At 32.3% G+C, this 19,035-nt stretch overlaps 1 protein-coding gene across 1 annotated transcript; it reads left to right on the top strand.

Moving 5' to 3' along the window:
• The first annotated feature begins 2,045 nt into the window (after window positions 1–2,045).
• Window positions 2,046–3,218, top strand: LOC111999586 (3-isopropylmalate dehydrogenase, chloroplastic). Its single transcript, XM_024031715.2, has 3 exons — window positions 2,046–2,428; window positions 2,668–2,797; window positions 3,053–3,218. The coding sequence occupies exons 1-3, from the start codon at window positions 2,209–2,211 to the stop codon at window positions 3,201–3,203; spliced, it is 501 nt and encodes a 166-aa protein (XP_023887483.2). The 5' UTR covers window positions 2,046–2,208; the 3' UTR covers window positions 3,204–3,218.
• The last annotated feature ends 15,817 nt before the right edge of the window (window positions 3,219–19,035 follow it).

Genomic DNA, 19,035 nt, shown 5'->3' with positions numbered 1-19,035 from the left:
GCAAAGAATTTATTTGAAAAGATATTCATAGTTTCAAAGAAGACATCTATGAATAAATGTTAGAGGTTAGATGAAGTTTTAGTAAATTATATACTGGTGTGAAGTAAACTTTATCATGATTTATTAAGTTTTAATCCTAGAGTAATGTCACACTACCATAGCTAGATGTTTAAATGCAGCATCTATTCCACACCATGATTTTATGTTTAATTTGACAAGGATGGACACCCACTTTATGTTTCATGTAATAACAGATTTTTTTGTTTACTGGCATGATTAATGCATTGAATATTGAATTTATGAGTGCAGTAATTATTGCATTGTTATTATACGTTCCTTTCTCCCTTACAGGCGCATCGAAAGCATGCAGATTTTCTAAACAAGAAAATAGAGATGTATGATGAGTTAGCTCTTGTCGTGGGCAAGGACACAGCCACGGGTGGCTTTTCAAAGTCCTATATAGATTATGAAAATGAGCCAGATAATGGCGACAGTGCTGAATTTGTTGCTGATAATGTGGAGGAAGATGTGCTCGAAAAAGGTAAGAATGTAGTCGAGTCCTCCACAACTGGGTCGGGAATTTCCAAGTCTCGTAAAAGAGGTCGTGCACCTTCTACTGTTGATGATAGCGTGTTGACTGATTTGTCTGATCAGTTGAAGAATATAGCTACGGCTCTTAAAGAAATCAATCGGGCCCAGTAGATTACACATCTCTTTATAATGAGGTTATGGCTATGATGGCAGATGGGTATAGTGAAGAAATGCTTGCAAATGCGTTTGACCATCTGTGTGAAAATGAGAAGGTAGCACGGGGATTTCTGGCCAAGAATGCTAGGCTGCGAAAGATGTGGCTGGATATTTTTTTTTCCTCACAACTTTGACTTGCCTGTTTCATGTAGACTGTGGTGGTAGCTTTATGAATTCACTTTTGTTGTAGAACTAGTATTAACCTACCACTGTATTATATATATAGTACTTTGTATTATTGGGACAATACAGTTGCCGAAATTATGTATTTGTACTATTCAGATATCACGAGTAGGTATCATTTTTGTACACCATGGAGGTGTAATGACAATGGTGAACGATGAATGTGGCTATTTTTATATTAATATTATCGGCATATTTAAATGATTATTTTTGATGTTGAAGTGGATGATTATTTTTGTACTGTTACAGATATGTATACGCAATGCAGGTGTATGTTGAAGTGGATGATTAGTTTCTAATTATTACAGGTTTGTCTAGATAATGTAGGAGTCGAAATTTGTAAGGCATTTTATATTTTCCGTAAAATTAATTCACAAACCAAACATGAAAATTGATTTTCCGGAAAAAATGGATTTCATTTTCCGTAAAATGTTTACCTGAACCAAACATAAAAATTGATTTTTCGTAAAACAAAAAGCATTTTCCGTAAAATGTTTGACCGAACCAAACACCGGAATTGATTTTCCGTAAAACGATTTCCGAGACAGCCAAACAACCTCAATACATTTTCCTTTTCCGGAAAATAGCATTTCTGGAAAATATATATTTTCCGGAAAACGTTTTACGCGAACCAAACGCAGCCTTATTCAGGAATATTTAAAGAGATTCATTATTAAAAGAAAAAGAAAAACTAAACATGTCAAATACGTAAGGTGTCTACAAATCATTGTTTGTCATATGGCAATGTAAGTTTACACCATTCTAAAGTATGACCTGTGTCTTTATATACATTAACAAAAAGACAAGTGTCATTATTTTGTGCACCTACTAGTTTTTAACGAAAGCACTTAGATTTGTAACTTAGTTTATTGATATATATATATTATATATATTTTTTTGTTGATGTTTCTAGCAGAATCATTCAGGGTTGAAATTCACTGTCCTTCCTTAAACCTATCAAGTTAATTTTTCTTAGTTCCTCAAAAAAAAAAAAAAAGAGTTAATTTTTCTTAGTGCCACCCATCTTTGCAAAGTGGTGGACTTAAAAAAGAAAAGGAAAAAAAAAAGAAAAAGAAACCTTAAAATTTTTTTTGAGAAGAAAAAAAACCTTTAAATTAATAGTTAAAAATAAAAATTGGAGAGGCAAATGTGAAATTTGGTCCTTGCAGCTTCCCTTTCTTCTTCTCACACACGAGTGAACAGACAAAACAACTAAACAGGGTCACACGTCACAACATTGCTCTGAACTGAACTCACATCTCAGTTGAGTTGAGAGCAATGGCAATGGCTAGTCTGCAATTCAACAATGCGATTGCGAAGCCTTTCTTCATGGGCATGAGGCCCTCCTCCTCTTATAAAAACTCAGTGGGCCGAATCAGGTGCGCCGCTACCACACCTTCAAAACGCTACACCATCACTCTGCTTCCTGGTGATGGTATCGGCCCTGAGGTCATCTCCGTCGCCACCAACGTCCTCAAGCTTGCCGCCTCTCTCGAAGGTTCCTTCATTGCCCTATCACATTTGCTCTTACCAGTTATATAACTCATAAGCTTTCGATTATTTTCACAATTTCGGCTTTTTTTATTGTTTATTTATTAAATTTCTTAATTTTTTTTTCTTTCTTTCTTAATCTAATATATTTTTATGCTTTCAAGGGGTTTAGTTTAGTTTTTAGGGTTTAAGTTTGACCATAATTTAATTAAATTATATATGTTGGATTTATTTATTATATATTAGGGATTGAATTTGATTTCCAAGAGATGCCTATGGGTGGAGCTGCCTTGGATTCGACTGGCCTTCCATTGCCGGCGGAGACCCTTTCCGCCGCTAAACAATCCGATGCCGTTTTGCTCGGAGCTATTGGGGGGTAACTACTAATTCTTTTGATGCAACAACTGTTGATATTATGAGTTGTGATAGGAGGAACATCACTTTCACATGAGCCCACTTCACTTCTGACATTACTTTTGTTAGCAAAAATCACAACATGCGACCTAAGCAGATTTGGAAAATTTTGTCACTAATGCATGTATTTATGTTGAATTTTGTTGCAGTTGGTGTAATTTAATTAATTGTTATGACTTTTTATTTATTTATTTATTATTATTTTTTTTATGTTAAGGTACAAGTGGGATAAAAATGAGAAGCACTTGAAGCCAGAGACTGGGTTACTTCAGCTTCGGGCTGGCCTTCAAGTGTTTGCAAATTTGAGGCCCGCAACTGTTTTGCCACAGGTAATGTTTTTTCCAATTGCAAAAAATTATTGGGAGTAAGTTTTTTATGATCTGTGAATTTTGAATTTTAATTATATGCACATTAGGTTTCAAATCTGGATTATTCCAAAGAGAATTGACGCCAATGAATTCTAACACAAATGCTACCTTACCAAAAAAGAGGGAATTTGGGGGGTTCAAGATCAACCAAATGCATGTTTACCAAACCAAAAAACAAAAAATTTTGAGAATTGAATTAAGTATTAAATTATCCAAATAAAATTGAATGACTCAATGGCCTAGTGCTTTAGTTTCTTGAAAGCCAGTGTGTCATTACTCATTGGTTGTATATGTTGTTGATCTCATGGGTTGCATTTAACATAATGACCAAGAAAATAGTTTTCTACACCATGACTGATGACATAATAAAAAATTTTCATTTCGGTTATGAAGCTTGGTACCCTGCAAAGTAATCTCCTTCTGTGCCACCAAAAGTTCAGACTCACCTGTGCATGTTAGCACGATTACTTAGTTTTGTCCAGTATTCAAACTACTTTTTGGGTTAACAGAACAACTTGGAATTTATATCCCTTACTGTAGTTGCTTGAATGAATTTTATTTGGATTTGAGACTCATAGCTTTTATTGAAGTAAAACAGTTCCTTCTCATTGTGGATTTATGGATTTATAAAAAATGATATATTCTGTGTACTTAATTTATCATCACTGATGTTTCCAATTCTCAATGGTATGTAACAAATAAAAGAATCTCTTTTGCGCCCTTGAGAGTTTTTGCTAACTTTTGACTGCATTAATTTGCCTGCAGTTCCTCTTGCAGTTTGATACAGTCCATGTCTAATCTAAAGCTTTTAACATTTAAAAGCTTCTATTCTGCATGCATAAAGAGTTAAGAAATTCATGGATATGGGCATAATCTATACTTTATGTTCATGAATATCTTATGTTTCATTTGTTTTGGCGTAAAATATTGTGTCAAAAATGTGAGAGAGTAAGTGGAGCAAGAAGGTGCTGAGTTGGTGGAGACAGTGGTGTGGTTGGCGGCCGTTGGGGATCTGGTTTGGTATAAGTGGTGGTCACCATTTACAGAAGGTATGGAGGGAGAAGGGAGAGTGAAAGGAAGGCTGGCGGCAGCAATGGTCTCTGGTGGAGGCTGGCAGTGGCATTCTGAACTTCACACAGAGAGAGAGAGAGAGAGAGAGAGAGAGAGAGAGAGAGAGAGAGAGAGAGAGAGAGAGAGAGAGTGGGGGAGGGAGAGGGANAAAAAAAAAAAAAAAAAAAAAAGGAGAATCCTAGACAGGTTAAACCTCCTTAAATAGTAGCATAGACAAATCAAAAGTGGGGTGGTGGATTTAGAGCCATGTACAATTTAAATGAGGGAAAGCTAAAGTCAGCTACATGGTCATGAAAAGCAAGCTATGCCATTTTCTTTGAGTGCTATATAGTGCTCTATATAAGAGGATATGGACTAGTATTAGCCTAGTGATGTTCTCTGGTGGAACCCGTAACTACCAAGTGCCTAGGTCCATGACACATGAGATTTTTTACATACGGGCTTCTTCGACCCAAGATTTTTCTACAAGTGGGCTTCATGACCCACAACATTTCTTCAAACGGGCTTCTTCGACCCATATTTTCTCAACAAAACAAAAATGAAGTGTTTGAGTATGCTAGTTCCTAAACTTGCAACATCTACACGTAATCGGAAACATCAACTACTCACACGCATGCCCTAAGCACCATGCGTGCTCTGGGGGCTAAAGTTGATACCCATTTTTGCAACATATTTTTTTACGAAGCCTAATTTATGTATTGTATTATATTTTATTATTTTAAGCATGACTCAAGCTCGTGTAACTTACTGGGGAAAATTAAGAAAGTGTGGTTTGAAGGAAATGAGTTGGTTTTTCCGGACCTTTTGCATAAGCCTAGCCCATGCGTGCTACCAAGTGGGTAAGGGAAACTGGCAGGACCTTAGGCTTATGGAGGAGGTCTTGTACCTAAAATTTCCATTCCAGAAAAGGCTCCATGCTCTAGCTGACTATGCCTCTAATTTTCGGCCTAACTCCATTTTCCACTCAAAAACATAGCTGACCCTAAAATTGAGCAATCTAGCCCATTTTAGCCAACATTTGCCATTGCTAAGACCTTGCAATGACCAAAAGTAGCAGCTATTTAGAGCAAATAACTTTATTTCCCAAATCATGCTAAAAACATGTCAAACTTTTTCCTAAACAAAAGCAACCCAAGGCAAAACACCAAATTAGTTTCATGGGGGAAAAAAGCCTCTTCTACTACCCAAAAACCAGTCATTAGTAACACCCCAAATTCAATATAAAACTCTCTCTTCAGCTCAAAAAACAACCAACCATGTTTTATCCACATAGCTGAAATTTTAGAACAAAAGTCCATTTAGCCAACCAACATTCTCACAATTTTGAAACTTAGGAGTGGAAATATGGGTACAAAGGAACCTTCCCTCTCTTCCTCACGACCTCTCTCAATTTCTTTTTCTCGTTGATTGTGAGTCAAAGTTTTTGACCTGTATACTTTTTCTGTATTTTCTTGTATTTAAGTTATGGCATTTTGATTTCTCTCTTGTTAAAGCACCATTAACCTTTGTTCATTATACATTTGAAATTTTGGGTTTGATTCTCCATAAACACTTCTAAAGAACCCAAGGGAAGATTTGGGTTAACCGACAATGAGAGAGAGAGAGAGAGAGAGAGAGAGAGAGAGAGAGACTCTCTCTCTCTCTCTCTCTCTCTCTCTCTGTTTTCCCCAATTCATATCTCCCCTATTTTACAAATCTAGCATAAATTTCCCTTATCTTTGCAGACCTAACAGTTCAATTTACAAAGTAATTTTTTGATATATTTTTATTTTATATTTCCTTTATCCAATTTCATGTCTGTTCCTTTTGTTTGCACATAATAATCAAAGTTGCCCATTCTTTCTCCAATGGGATCCAATGTATGATGTTTTGAGATTGCAGTGAAGAGCAAGATCTCCTAAGGGAAAGAAAAAAGAAATTGAATAAATCTTGTTTGGGTTATGGGAAAATGATAGGAAAAAAAAAAAAATAATAATGCTCCTTATGTTTGGGATGTTGTGGATTATTTGGTAGTGTTTGACTAACAGTATGGATGGAGGTTGGTGGTGGAGATTGAGGACTATTGACATCTCATTTTACAACTTACATTTAATAAATATAAAGGGCAAAATGATAATTTTATACCTAAGGAAATAATTGTAATTTCAACCGTTGGATCTTCAAATTTATGATACAAAACAAATATTGACTTCCTAAATATCACTACGCTATATCTTGAGTATCAATTGGACCATCAATTGAGTATACGTTATCACCAAAAAAAAAAAATTTAACAGCTGTGATGCGTTTGCACGATTGAGCCTCGATCATGTCTGATTTGAAGCACTTAATTTAATTGATTCTGACAAGAATTAATTAAAATTAAAATTAAAAATCTAATTGGATCGCATTCAAAATTTTCTTTTGGATGTATGCACAAAATTATGTGTGGTTAGCCTAGCTAGTTTATATGCGTAATATACACAAAATATTCATGCACGTGCGTAACAATGAAAATGACGCCCGTTTAATGTTTTCTTTCCAAAGTTACGATAAAAACATTTTTTTTTTTTTGGATTTCAAAGATCAATTCCTGTGTTATTCGGGTTATGCACTTATCACAGAGTAAAATACGAACATTAAAAAATCGATAAAAAGCTAAAGTAAAGCTGTGAATCCCGTGATAAGTTGTGTCAAATAATAAATCCATTTACTGTTTAAAATAATAGGCTCAAGTCACGTAACCCTGACACACGTCAATCCATTTATGGTCATTGATAACATATTGTTATCTGATGATTCTGATATATAAGTAATGAGTGAGTGATAAACTATGGGTTCAGTTAATGTTGCCCTTAGGGTATATATAGATCATGCATTTTGGAAAACGTTTTGGAGAATCAAAAAGCTGTTAAAAAAGTTAATAATTTTTTCATTTTCTTATAAAACGTTTCCTAAAATGGTTCTATTAAAACCCATAAACTATATAACAATAAAATTATAATTCTGCCAAGCCTACCATATTAAATATTAAAAAAAAAAAAAAAAAGGGCTGCCAAAACGAAACTTGGCTGGAATTCTGGAACATATAGGCAACTAGTTGCGAATTTGTGCGGTGCACGGAGTAAACAATTAGTATTATTTCTTTGAAATTGAACCAAAAAATAAAACCATACATATGTGAGGACAATGAAAATGATGTCAAATATTATCATGATGAAGAAATTGGAAATTCACAACCAGTGGCGGAGCCAGGATTTCAAGTCAGGAGGGGCAAGATTAAAAAACAAGATTGATGGTAAAATTAATCTAAGAAATATTAATCGATACTAATAACAAAATAAATAAACGACTATGTGCTAAAGCCATTGTCATACATAATCTAATATAAAATTTTACTTTAATTCATTTTTTTATTTCTAATTTAATTTACTAAATTGCAAAATCTACTTCGATACGAGCTTGTTTAGAATTTGACCTGGACATATTACTATGAAGTTGTATATATTCCTCAATCCCATGAATGCTTTCAAAATGTTATGTAGACATTTGAGTTTATAGCAAAAACTCAGGTTGTTTTTATTTATTTATTTATTTATTTTTAAGATTAGCAAAAACTCAAGTTGAGACTGAAAATGGTTGATTACAAGAGAAAAAAAAATTGTAAATATGAGGCGGACTGGTAAGGTGCTACAGTTTGATATCACTATATTTTTTTTTCCCAGTCCTATTAAGCGAAGTTGTGTGCAAAACCAATGTACTAGTAGGTGGGACCCATTATTTAATAAAAGTGTTGCTTCAATGCTTTGTGAATGTAAAATTGTCTTCTTGTTGACAAGTTAGTTATACATATATGGTAAGAATTAAAAAGTTGTTTCTGCTAGGAGGGGCCTTTTACTACGTTTATTAATAGTTTACTACTTATACATAGAGGATTTTTGAGAAGGTCAGGGGGGGCAGCTGCCCCCCCTCGACCCCCCCTCCCTCCGCCCTGTTCACAACTACCTTAAATTTATTGAACAAAGATATTTATTTCATAGCATTATATTGAATGATTAAAACCCTTAAAAATGAGTGAGGAAGACAAAAACATTTGCAGACCAAGAGTAATTTGGTAGAATTGTAAAGTAACACCCTCTTTCGTATGCAAACATATCTCCAAAGTACAAAGCATGCAATGGAACATAGAACATGAAAATATATGTTCTTCTCACTAACATTCAAATAGTTTAATTAAATTTATGACTAATTTGTTGGAAAATCTGGTTTTGTATCTCATACAAAACACACAGCGGAAGCAACAAAAACACGGATCTACTTCAATCATGAAAGATAAACATGTAACCATGTATTCTAGAATAAAGAATAGAAAGTGTACCTTGATGCAGTGAATTTCAAAACCTTGACTTGAAAATATCTTTAATCTTCATCTCAATTCCATATGGTGCCCAAGATGTGTGGTCTCTCAATCAGTCTTTTGTACATAGGCTCTCAAAGAAAAATCCGTCTTCTTCTCCTTGTGGAGAAAAACTGATATCTTTTTCTTTTTATCATACGTACGTTAAAACTATTCTCATAGTTTCTTTATTTAATAACCCTTATTAAATAATGACTGATTATCTAATTGGGTTAGCCTTTTGGGCCTACCCAATTGGGCTTTGTGGGTTGAGATGGGACCAAAGGGACCAATAAGACACTAGCTCCAATGGGCCTTGGGCTTTTCCGTCAACTTTTGACAAGTCCAAAGTTACCATTAATTATATTCAATACCACTATAAGAATATAATTGCACTCTAGGCCTTATCTATAAATTATATTCAAAGACTTTATTATACATACAATCCCTTCATTAAAACATTCGTAGTAATACAAAGTCATTAATATTGACTGCCACTTTGAAGATTACTACATCTTAATCCTTAAGTATCCGGTTTAATCCTTTATATTATTCATACTATATTTATAAAATCCAATTCCATAAATATATACTTTAGTAACTCTTTACTAAAGTGGTTGGGCTCAACACTCTAAATAACCAAACCCATTAAACTTATCTCAAGGAAATATTTTGTATCTCTGTTAAGAGATTATGAATTCCATTTTGAGAATATATGTTCCATCAACACTAAATGCAGCTGCCCAACATACTGAGGTTTTGACCATAACTTATAGATCTCACTCCTGATATATCAAAGTAACCTACATCTCATGATCAGGTCCACTATTCTCTCAGGATTTAGAGTTGATATAAATAGAAGTCGTGAGATTTATTATTCAATTGACAGTCTTTAGGAGAATAATAAATCTCACAGCGGTCCAGTTCAATATATCTTAACTCTTAAAACATATCAACATACCAACTAGAAGTTTCCACTTCCATGATCAAGACAAATCATCTTAGTTGATATGTTATAGTCTTCATAGATGAAATGCCCAATTTCATCACCGACTACGAACGAAAATTCTGAGTTTACAAAGAACTTACGATTTATATCTTCTGTGACTAAATCACATAAATCACATACTATGCATCTCATGGACTAAGATAATGTCCCATTAGTTTATAAATAGATTGTCTTATATAATTAAACAACTTAATTATTCATGACATGTCAATAAATTGGATTTTAGGGCACAAACCCTAACAATCTCCCACTTGCCCTCAAAGACAATTTACCACATATCCAACACTTATCTCCCTTTAGAGTAATTCATAATCACTCTAAAGCAAGGTTTGGAAACAAGTTTTAGCCATATTTATTGCATAAATTATCTTTTCTACTGGTACTACTTACGTACTCATACCTCTCTAATAAGATGATACTTACGCTTAATGTGTATCTTCACCACCTAGGATGAATACATATCTTGAAGTCCAACTTCATGAATCACAATTAAACTACAAGTCAGTATTTGTACATCTAGTAAACATCAAAACTTCACTTTAGTGGACAAACATATAATCCCTTATTCTCCTAAGATATTTGAGTATATGCTTTACTCCCACTAAATTAAGTGATCTTTGATTCAATTGATATTTGCTTACCATGTCCACCTCAAAATAGATATTTAACCTAGTATATAGTATAGCATAAAGACTTCCTATCGATTTGATATAAGGAACCGTCTTATATGCTCTTCCTTTTATATGTCTTAGGACTATAGTCCTATATAAAGGAACTTCAAACTTAAAAGGAAAAAAATCCTTTCTTGAAGTATTACATGTTATACTTGGCTAGAATCTAATCTATTTAAGCAGTTTAAGATAGACCCAACATCCTAATTTCTGAATTATAACAAAGTTATAATTCTTAGGATGTGACTAATCTTTCCCAAGTACTTTATATCAAACTGGACTAGACAACCAAAAACTCCTTTGATGACAATAACTCTATATCATTCTAAATGATTAGAATGTCATCAACATACATTAAGAAATTTATTATTCTATATATAGCCTTTACACACATAAGGCCTTTTAATACTTGATCAAAATCAAACAATTTGATTTCTTGATCAAAGATGATATTTTATGATTTAGATGCTTGCTTAAAGTCCATTTACTTTAGTCCATAAATGGACTTTAAGCAACTTGCATGCTAATCACTACTAGTTCTTTGCTATGAACAAGTCTAGTTACATCATACAGACGTCTTCTTCAAGATTGCTACTAAAAGAAGCTTTCTTGATATCCATTGCCATATTTCATCCAAATGAAATATAATGGATGAGAGACTTGACTATTGGTGAAAAGAAATCTTTTCATAGTCAAACCATTTCTTTTTAAATAAATCTTTTCACCACTAGTCTTGACTTTGAAGGTATGCACCTTCAAATCTATCAATCTCATTTACTTGTAGACCAATTTGAAAATAATAGGCTTAATGCAAATTAAGCGCCTCTACAAGTTCTAGACTTTAAATAGAATTTAATTCTATTCACATAACCTTGAATCAGTAATCCATATTCATATCATCTATTGCCTTTATGTAGGACCGAGGATCAAATTCATATCTTTATGGAATGACTTCAAAAGTTTATCCCAAAAGTATGAATTTATTTGGTAATCCTCCCACTACGATATTGTACCTGTGTATTAGCTATATATCTAGAATAATGTCTTGTGGTGTATCTAATACAACCATCTCTTTTCCAAATATACTTTATAGTTGTCCTATAACAAATTTTGACATTTTTCTTCTAGAACAATCTACCTTTACTTTGAAAAAGCCCTATTCCTCTTTTATGTATGCACTAACTTAAAGAAGTCATTGGAACTTCATTCCTTTACGAAAAGACGCCCTAGATCATATTATCCTCTAAATAGGATTCATAGATTGTGAATATAACAAAATAATGGTTCTAAAAGCCCATCTTTTACCAATCTTGAATACCATTAAATTAATAAGATCTAGACATAAGTCCCAAAACATACAAAACCAAAGGATGGAAACTTTCTCTTTAAAAAGTAAAACATATAAATTTCCATCTAGAAAACAATCATGGACAATGCTTAGCTTTACCAAAACAGAAACAATTTCCTTTTGGTCATGCTTTTGAGACTAATTTCCTTTTGACATTTACTAGGGCAACTAACTTGTCCAATTGTTTGGTATTATAATTCCTCTTCTTATCACCCTTACCTTTCGGTTTAGGCTAAGAGTTTGAATTAAATCATATTGATCCTAGCCTTAGCTTTTAGGATGTCTTCCATTACATAGAATTCACTAATCAATTCAGATAATATAAAAAGAATTTATTTTCAAAACAATCTGAATTGATGAAATGATTCTAACAAGGACTTGTAGATCATATCCACCTAAGATTAACATTTAATCTCTACATCCAAGAATTCCAATTCATTTTAAAATAAAATATTTTCATAAAATGACATAGAATTGGAACTCCTTAAGATTTTCTTAGCACTCAATGTGATTCATACCAAACATCTCATTTAGACTTAATATAAAGTTTAAGTTTAGTACTAACTCTTGCATCTCATGCAGCAGCACAATTGAGATAGAAGCCAATATAACATATTAGCATTTCAATGGAGACTATGATCATATCATAAGCTATCTTCCATAAATGCATCATGTATAGGAAATTATGACAATGTTGAATCAAAACATGAATATGTACTTCAGCTCCTTTAAGCACCATGTTCAAAGTTATTTCTTAGTTAATGTGATTCAACTAAAATAGTAGCTAGAGGACAAAATTTATGACAACTTTATATTAAGACCATGAACTTAAATACCAGGACATTATCATTTTGCATCCATAACCATATAATATGGAACCCGAAAACCATACTATACTAGGTGCAACGACAACCTAATCCCACAATTAATATTCCTCGGAAGCGAGGTCATACCAATCACTATGATCAGGCGAGAATTATTCTCATTATTAATGCTATTATGGTAACTCTTACCAAACAAAAATAATTTGCCGCTTTTCCTTTAGCCTCTAAGTAATAATGACATAGCTCCGAAGGGAGGTTAACATTACTCTTACTCTAATGTACACCATTGCCTAGAATCAATGTGAGTCACCAAGTAACTCCATGGAAGCATGGTCGTTCTCAATGTAAAAACACACTTCATCTATCATTAAGAAGTTTAATCTGTAGTACCATGTATTAAGCACCCTCTGAAGGGAGCAAGGCATATACGCCAAGGCGAGGTGCCTAATCACACTACTATAAACCAGCAACGGAGGTCGTGAGAATCAACCCTTGAATCTCTCTCCCACGAGAAATTTTAAAACAAGTGAAGTGTCTTGAAATCATTGTAATCTAATCACAATTTTAACCCTACACATCAAATGTGTTTAATTGTTTAAATTCAATGTGATGTAACTATGTCACGTCACAATAGCGTAACGAACATTCGCGCAATCACAATGAAGTTTAACCTTGTAATCCGTGAAGTAAATACCCTCAGCATGGAATGCAAGACTCGAAGTCAAGACAAGATATCTATTCACATTACAATAAACTTAACAAAAGGGCTATTTTAGCACTCCCACTCGTTATTTGGGTTTTTCTTAAATAATTGTGATCCCATCACAACTAATAACCTTGCACTTGATAAAGACTCTAATCTTATTGGAATCACTAACTAAAATAGAAGTCCTAAACTATTTAGGATTCCTTAAACACTAATGAATCTAAAATTAGTTATATAGAACTCTATCCTTAATTTACTAGGCAAAGTATTCTAATCTCATTAGAAACTATATAACTATAATTAGAATTTTAATCTCATTAAAAACCTCTAATTAAAATAAATTAAGGACTATTAATCATAAAATGATTTAGTACCAAGAGTTCTATTTAACTAACATCTTTGATCTCATTAGGTCTATTAGTTAGAACCATGTGTAATCTAATCACACATAACCTTGCTCTTAAAAAACTTGAAAACACTTAGAAAAAAATTTTATTTTCTTTCTTTCGATCGATTGAATGTGCCTCTCGATCGATTGAAAAAAAAAAAAAAAAATTCGAACTTGACCACCTAACTTGTTCGATTGATACTCGATTGCCTCTCGATTGATCGAAAAACAAATTCGATTGATCGACTATCAATCGAAAATCAATCCAATTAAAAGGTCTGATCACTATTTCACTCGATCGATCGAAAGTGATTTTCGATCGATCAAAACTTGTAAAACTCGAATTTCCGGAAATTTTCTAAGGCAGTTTTCTATGGTTTTTCTTGAACAAACAACTAATCATTTTTGACATCTTCATTGTTCTCTTTCAAAAACACTTTTTGATTTTATCAATGAAGATTTACAGATCAAACATTAAGGTTTTCAAGATCATTATTAAGAACCCTAATAATGCTAGAAACTTTGAAAACATAATCCTAATCTCATTAGGAATAAATTTCATAATCCTAGCATTAACATAATAGCATGTGTATCAGTAAACTGAAAAAGAAAATTCCTTGAAGTTTACACAGATATTTTTCCAAAGAAATAACATGCCCACAGCCAAAATTAATATATCAAGATTCCAAGAATGCAAACATTAAAAGGAACTAAATTAAATTGGGCTGTATCACTACCTAATATTAGTAATTCGAATGCATATGAACCAATATAAATAATAATATATCAACGCATTCAAAGAAATCAATGTTAGCAATATAGGTTAATGCATTCATTCTAATCACAAAGACTAGCAAAAAACAGCATATATTAAATATATCATGCGAATATGTGCATTGAAAGCATCAACTGATAGTTATTGATTGAAATTCAATAACTATTCCTAACTGCCAACGATATCTAAGCGGTGCATAACAAAAGTTCACGCTTGACTTTTATTTCAGTTTTATTTTAGAACCGATGCCATGTATCTCTAAACAACATTATCATGAGCCATACGATGATTAACAAGAACCAGTATATGTCTCATATAATAATCACAGCAGTTCCAAAACAAAATTATGCAGAAAATTTAACTGCAAAAAATTAAATCACCAAGAAAACGTTTTTTCTTTGATTCTAAAAATCAATGTTATACAAGCATGATATTGAAAACCTGGCTTTGATACCATTTGTTGGAAAATCTGGTTTTGTATCTCATACAAAACACACAGCGGAAGCAACAAAAACATGGATTTACTTCAATCATGAAAGATAAACATGTAACCATGAATTCTAGAATAAAGAATAGAAAGCGTACCTTGATGCAGTGAATTTCAAAACCTTGACTTGAGACTATCTTTAATCTTCATCTCAATTCCACATGGTGCCCAAGATGTGTGGTTTCTCAATCAGTCTTTTGTACATAGGCTCTCAAAGAAAAATTCGTCTTCTTCTCCTTGTGGAGAAAAACTGATATCTTTTTCTTTTTATCATACGTATGTTAAAACTATTCTCATAGTTTCTTTATTTAATAACCCTTATTAAATAATGACTGATTATCTAATTGGGTTAGCCTTTTGGGCCTACCCAATTAGGCTTTACTTTGTGGCTTGAGATGGGACTAAAGGGACCAATAAGACACTAGCTCCAATGGGCCTTGGGCTTTTCTGTTAACTTTTGACAAGTCCAAAGTTACTATTAATTATATTCAATACTACTATAAGAATATAATTGCACTTAGGCCTTATTTATAAATTACATCCCAAGATTTTATTATATATTCAGCCCCTTCATTAAAATATTCGTAGTAATACAAAGTCATTAATATTGACTGCCACTTTGAAGATTAATCCTTGAGTACCTGGTTTAATCCTTTATGTTATTCATAATATATTTATGAAATCCAATTCCATAAATATATACTTTAGTAACTCTTTACTAAAGTGGTTGGGCCCAACACTCTAAATAACTAAACCCATTAAACTTATCTCAAGGGAATATTTTATATCTCCGTTAAGATTATGAATTCCATCTTGAGAATATATGTTCCATCAACACTAAATGCGGCTACCCAACATACTGAGGTTTTGACCATAACTTATAGATCTCACTTCTGATATATCAAAGTAACCTACATCTCATAATCAGGTCCACTATTCTCTCAGGATTTAGAGTTGATGTAAATAGAAGTCGTGAGATTTATTATTCAATTGACAGTCTTTAGGAGAATAATAAATCTCACAGCGGTCTAGTTCAATATGTCTTAACTCTTAAAACATATCAACATACCAACTAGAAGTCTCTACTTCCATGATCAAAACAAATCATCTTAGAAAGGCCTAATTTCATCACCGACTACAAACTAAAATTCTGAGTTTACAAAGAACTTGTGATTTATATCTTCTGTGACTAAATTACATAAATCACATACTATGCATATCATGGATTAAGATAATGTCCCATTAGTTTATAAATAGATTGTCTCATATAATTAAACAACTTAATTATTCATGACATGTCAATAAATTGGATTTTAGGGCACAAACCCTAACATAATCAACAATTGCATAGTGTAGAAATTGTTTACCAAAAAAGAATATCTAACGATCAAACATATGTATCTAATAATTCTAACCATAAAGCAACTACAACATGAGAATGTGGTTCAAAGTATTTAAACAATAACTAAATTTACAAATGCCCTTTATATATATTTATAGTGATGGTGTGATGCCCCACAAACAGTGATAGGGCCTCACCTATTCCACATATGCTCACTGTCCATGGAGGTCTTCCTAGAATTTTTGTTTTGCACTTCACTAAGCATCTTGTTTGCATCTCTCTTCCTTAAAAAGAAAACAGAATGAATAGCATGAATAACATTCTCCAAAGAGGGTTTCAAATACAAAAACTCATCAAGGTTTACAAAAGAATAGAAAAGAAAAGACGAAACTAAACATTAAAAAAAAAAAAATAAAATAAGGCTTTAACAAATTAGAAATTCAAAGCATGAAATCAACTACCAAATACCAATTATTATTGAACATCATGAAAGTTATGATGAATTGATAACATATTTTAAAACTCCTAGTAATGAAGAGTGGCAACCCCCCAACTCAACAATATTTTTGCCAAAAAATGCATACTGCACATCAAATAGTGTATTATAACTATCACATTGAAATCTGTTGTCAATTCATTCAAGTAAAAAAAAAAAAAGGTCAACTCTCCAAAACATTAATTTTTTTAATTTAGAAAACCTCCAAATATATGAAAGACATTTAATGAAATTGATCATTCAAAATGAGAACAATGCATAACCCACATATAAATATAGGGCATGACAAACATTAAAGGGTTTTTGAGCTAACCATAACATCACTCTCAAAACAAACTTAGAAATCTTTTGCTAATGTCCATATCATAGTAAAATAGAAAACCTTTAAAACCTAAAACCACTGTCACATTCACTTCACAATGAAAACATTCTAGTTTACCATGAATTAGTAACAATACATGAGGTAGTATAAAATATAGCCCGATCATGAAACCATAAATCCCAAATAAGCAAAAGAAAGAAAAGAAAAAGAAAAAAAAAAGAAAAAAAAGAAAAAAAAGAAAAAAGAAAAAGAAGAAGAAGCTATGAAACTGAAACACATGAAAGCAAAACCTATAGGATTGAGAGGCTAAGATCAAAACTGAATACTGCCACCAAGTATATATAATTAACCACAAATCCACATGAGGCTAAAATAATTCAATAATCTACAACAATAAGTTAATTATTCAATAACTAAATCAATATACTTGCATTTGTATATATCATCAACTACAGTAAAAACATTGAAAACGCATAATAAATATGGCAAATCAATATCTAAAAGTCCTGTTTCTAATTAAATAAATTTGTTATTTAAATGGAAAAAAAAAAACATTGAAGAAACTTCAAAAATATTATCTACTTAAACAGCACACATATAATGAAGAAAGTGTGCTTTGATACTGCATATATATTTAGTGGAGGACCACAGTGAAAATACTTAGTCCTTGATAAATATTGAAAAATTAATTAAGGAGAGTTTCTAAGAAAATGGCTCTGCAGGCAATAGTCACAAAAGTAGTGACACTATAAAACACTCAAGAACATTCAACAACAACAACAACCAACTAAAATGCTTTGATCCTAAATTTTTCATTAGGAAAAATATAAAAAACAACTCTCACCTAGTTTGTCAAAGATGTAATAGATTTACCCCATCAAAATGTTGGAGCACATTAGATATATATCCAAAGTTGACATTCAGGAAAACACTTTTAAGCTATGCTGGTCCTCTAGGTGCTTCTTTGATCACTCAATCAGATACGGCCACAACAAAGCTGCTATTGGAAAATTACTTAATTAGGGAGAGATTCTAAGAAGATGGCTCTGGAGGCAATATTTACAAAAGTAGTCACATTCTATACACACACACACACACCCCCAAAACACCAAGTTATTTACCCCTAAGTTAGTTGTTGTGACAATAACCTATACCAGTACATAAATCATGCTTTCCGTAGCTAATGTGATATTAGAACTTAAATCTTGCTTTCATAGTCTTAAATTAATAAGTTGCAAATCGATCACATACTTAAATCTTACAAATATATCATAGATGGTTTAGAAAATAGTTAGTTTTCCATATATCAAAAGCTATAACTTACAATAGGTTCAAAAAACACATAAGCAGTTTTAGTGACTCAAAATAGTTCAAATACTCAAAACATTTCCAAAATCACATATGCAGTTTTAAGGACTCAAAATAGTTCAAATTTTCAAACGTAGTTCATATTCTTAACAATCTTATGACTATGGTCATGCTATATCCCCGTGACTGGGCACAGAGTACCAATGAATAACCCCCATTGGTTTGGGTATCAGAATACCAATGAATAACCCCTATTGGCTGGGTATCAGAGTACCAATGAGTAACCCTCATTGGTTTGGCAAAGTCAATTCATAGTCAAATTGTCCATAATCATATATATGAAATCATAGTTTCTAACAAAAATATATCTTATTCAAGCATGTATATAAAATCATATACTCATTATTAAGATATATTTGTAATAATCCTTTACTTGAAATCAGTGATACTATAGATATAAAAATTCTAACAATTATAAATAATTTTCAGTAGTTAAAAATACATTAATATAATCAAAATAAAACCCAATTAGGATAAGGTTACTTACCTCAATCCAAAGCCTATTAAAAATTCTTGCAATTTCCCAAGACCAATCCAATGTAAACCTTTTACCAAACTAAATAAAGAATTTACTCCAAACAAGTTTGTCACTTAGATCCTTGGACCTCAAATCTCAATGCCATCCAACACCACAGAGACAACAAAGCAAA

This window comes from Quercus suber, unplaced genomic scaffold, assembly GCF_002906115.3.
Source record: "Quercus suber isolate HL8 unplaced genomic scaffold, Cork oak 2.0 scaffold_14, whole genome shotgun sequence".
Lineage (NCBI taxonomy): Eukaryota > Viridiplantae > Streptophyta > Magnoliopsida > Fagales > Fagaceae > Quercus > Quercus suber.
The sequence above is the reverse complement of the archived record's forward strand: the minus strand, read 5'-3'. Positions and strand labels throughout refer to the sequence as shown.

Bases quoted from the DNA above. Each gene is read 5' to 3' on its own strand.
- LOC111999586 (XM_024031715.2), top strand. From the start codon at position 2,209: ATGGCAATGGCTAGTCTGCAATTCAACAATGCGATTGCGAAGCCTTTC. The intron at 2,429-2,667 runs GTTCCTTCATTG...ATTATATATTAG, and splicing joins GCTTGCCGCCTCTCTCGAAG to GGATTGAATTTGATTTCCAA. The intron at 2,798-3,052 runs GTAACTACTAAT...TTTTATGTTAAG, and splicing joins TTGCTCGGAGCTATTGGGGG to GTACAAGTGGGATAAAAATG.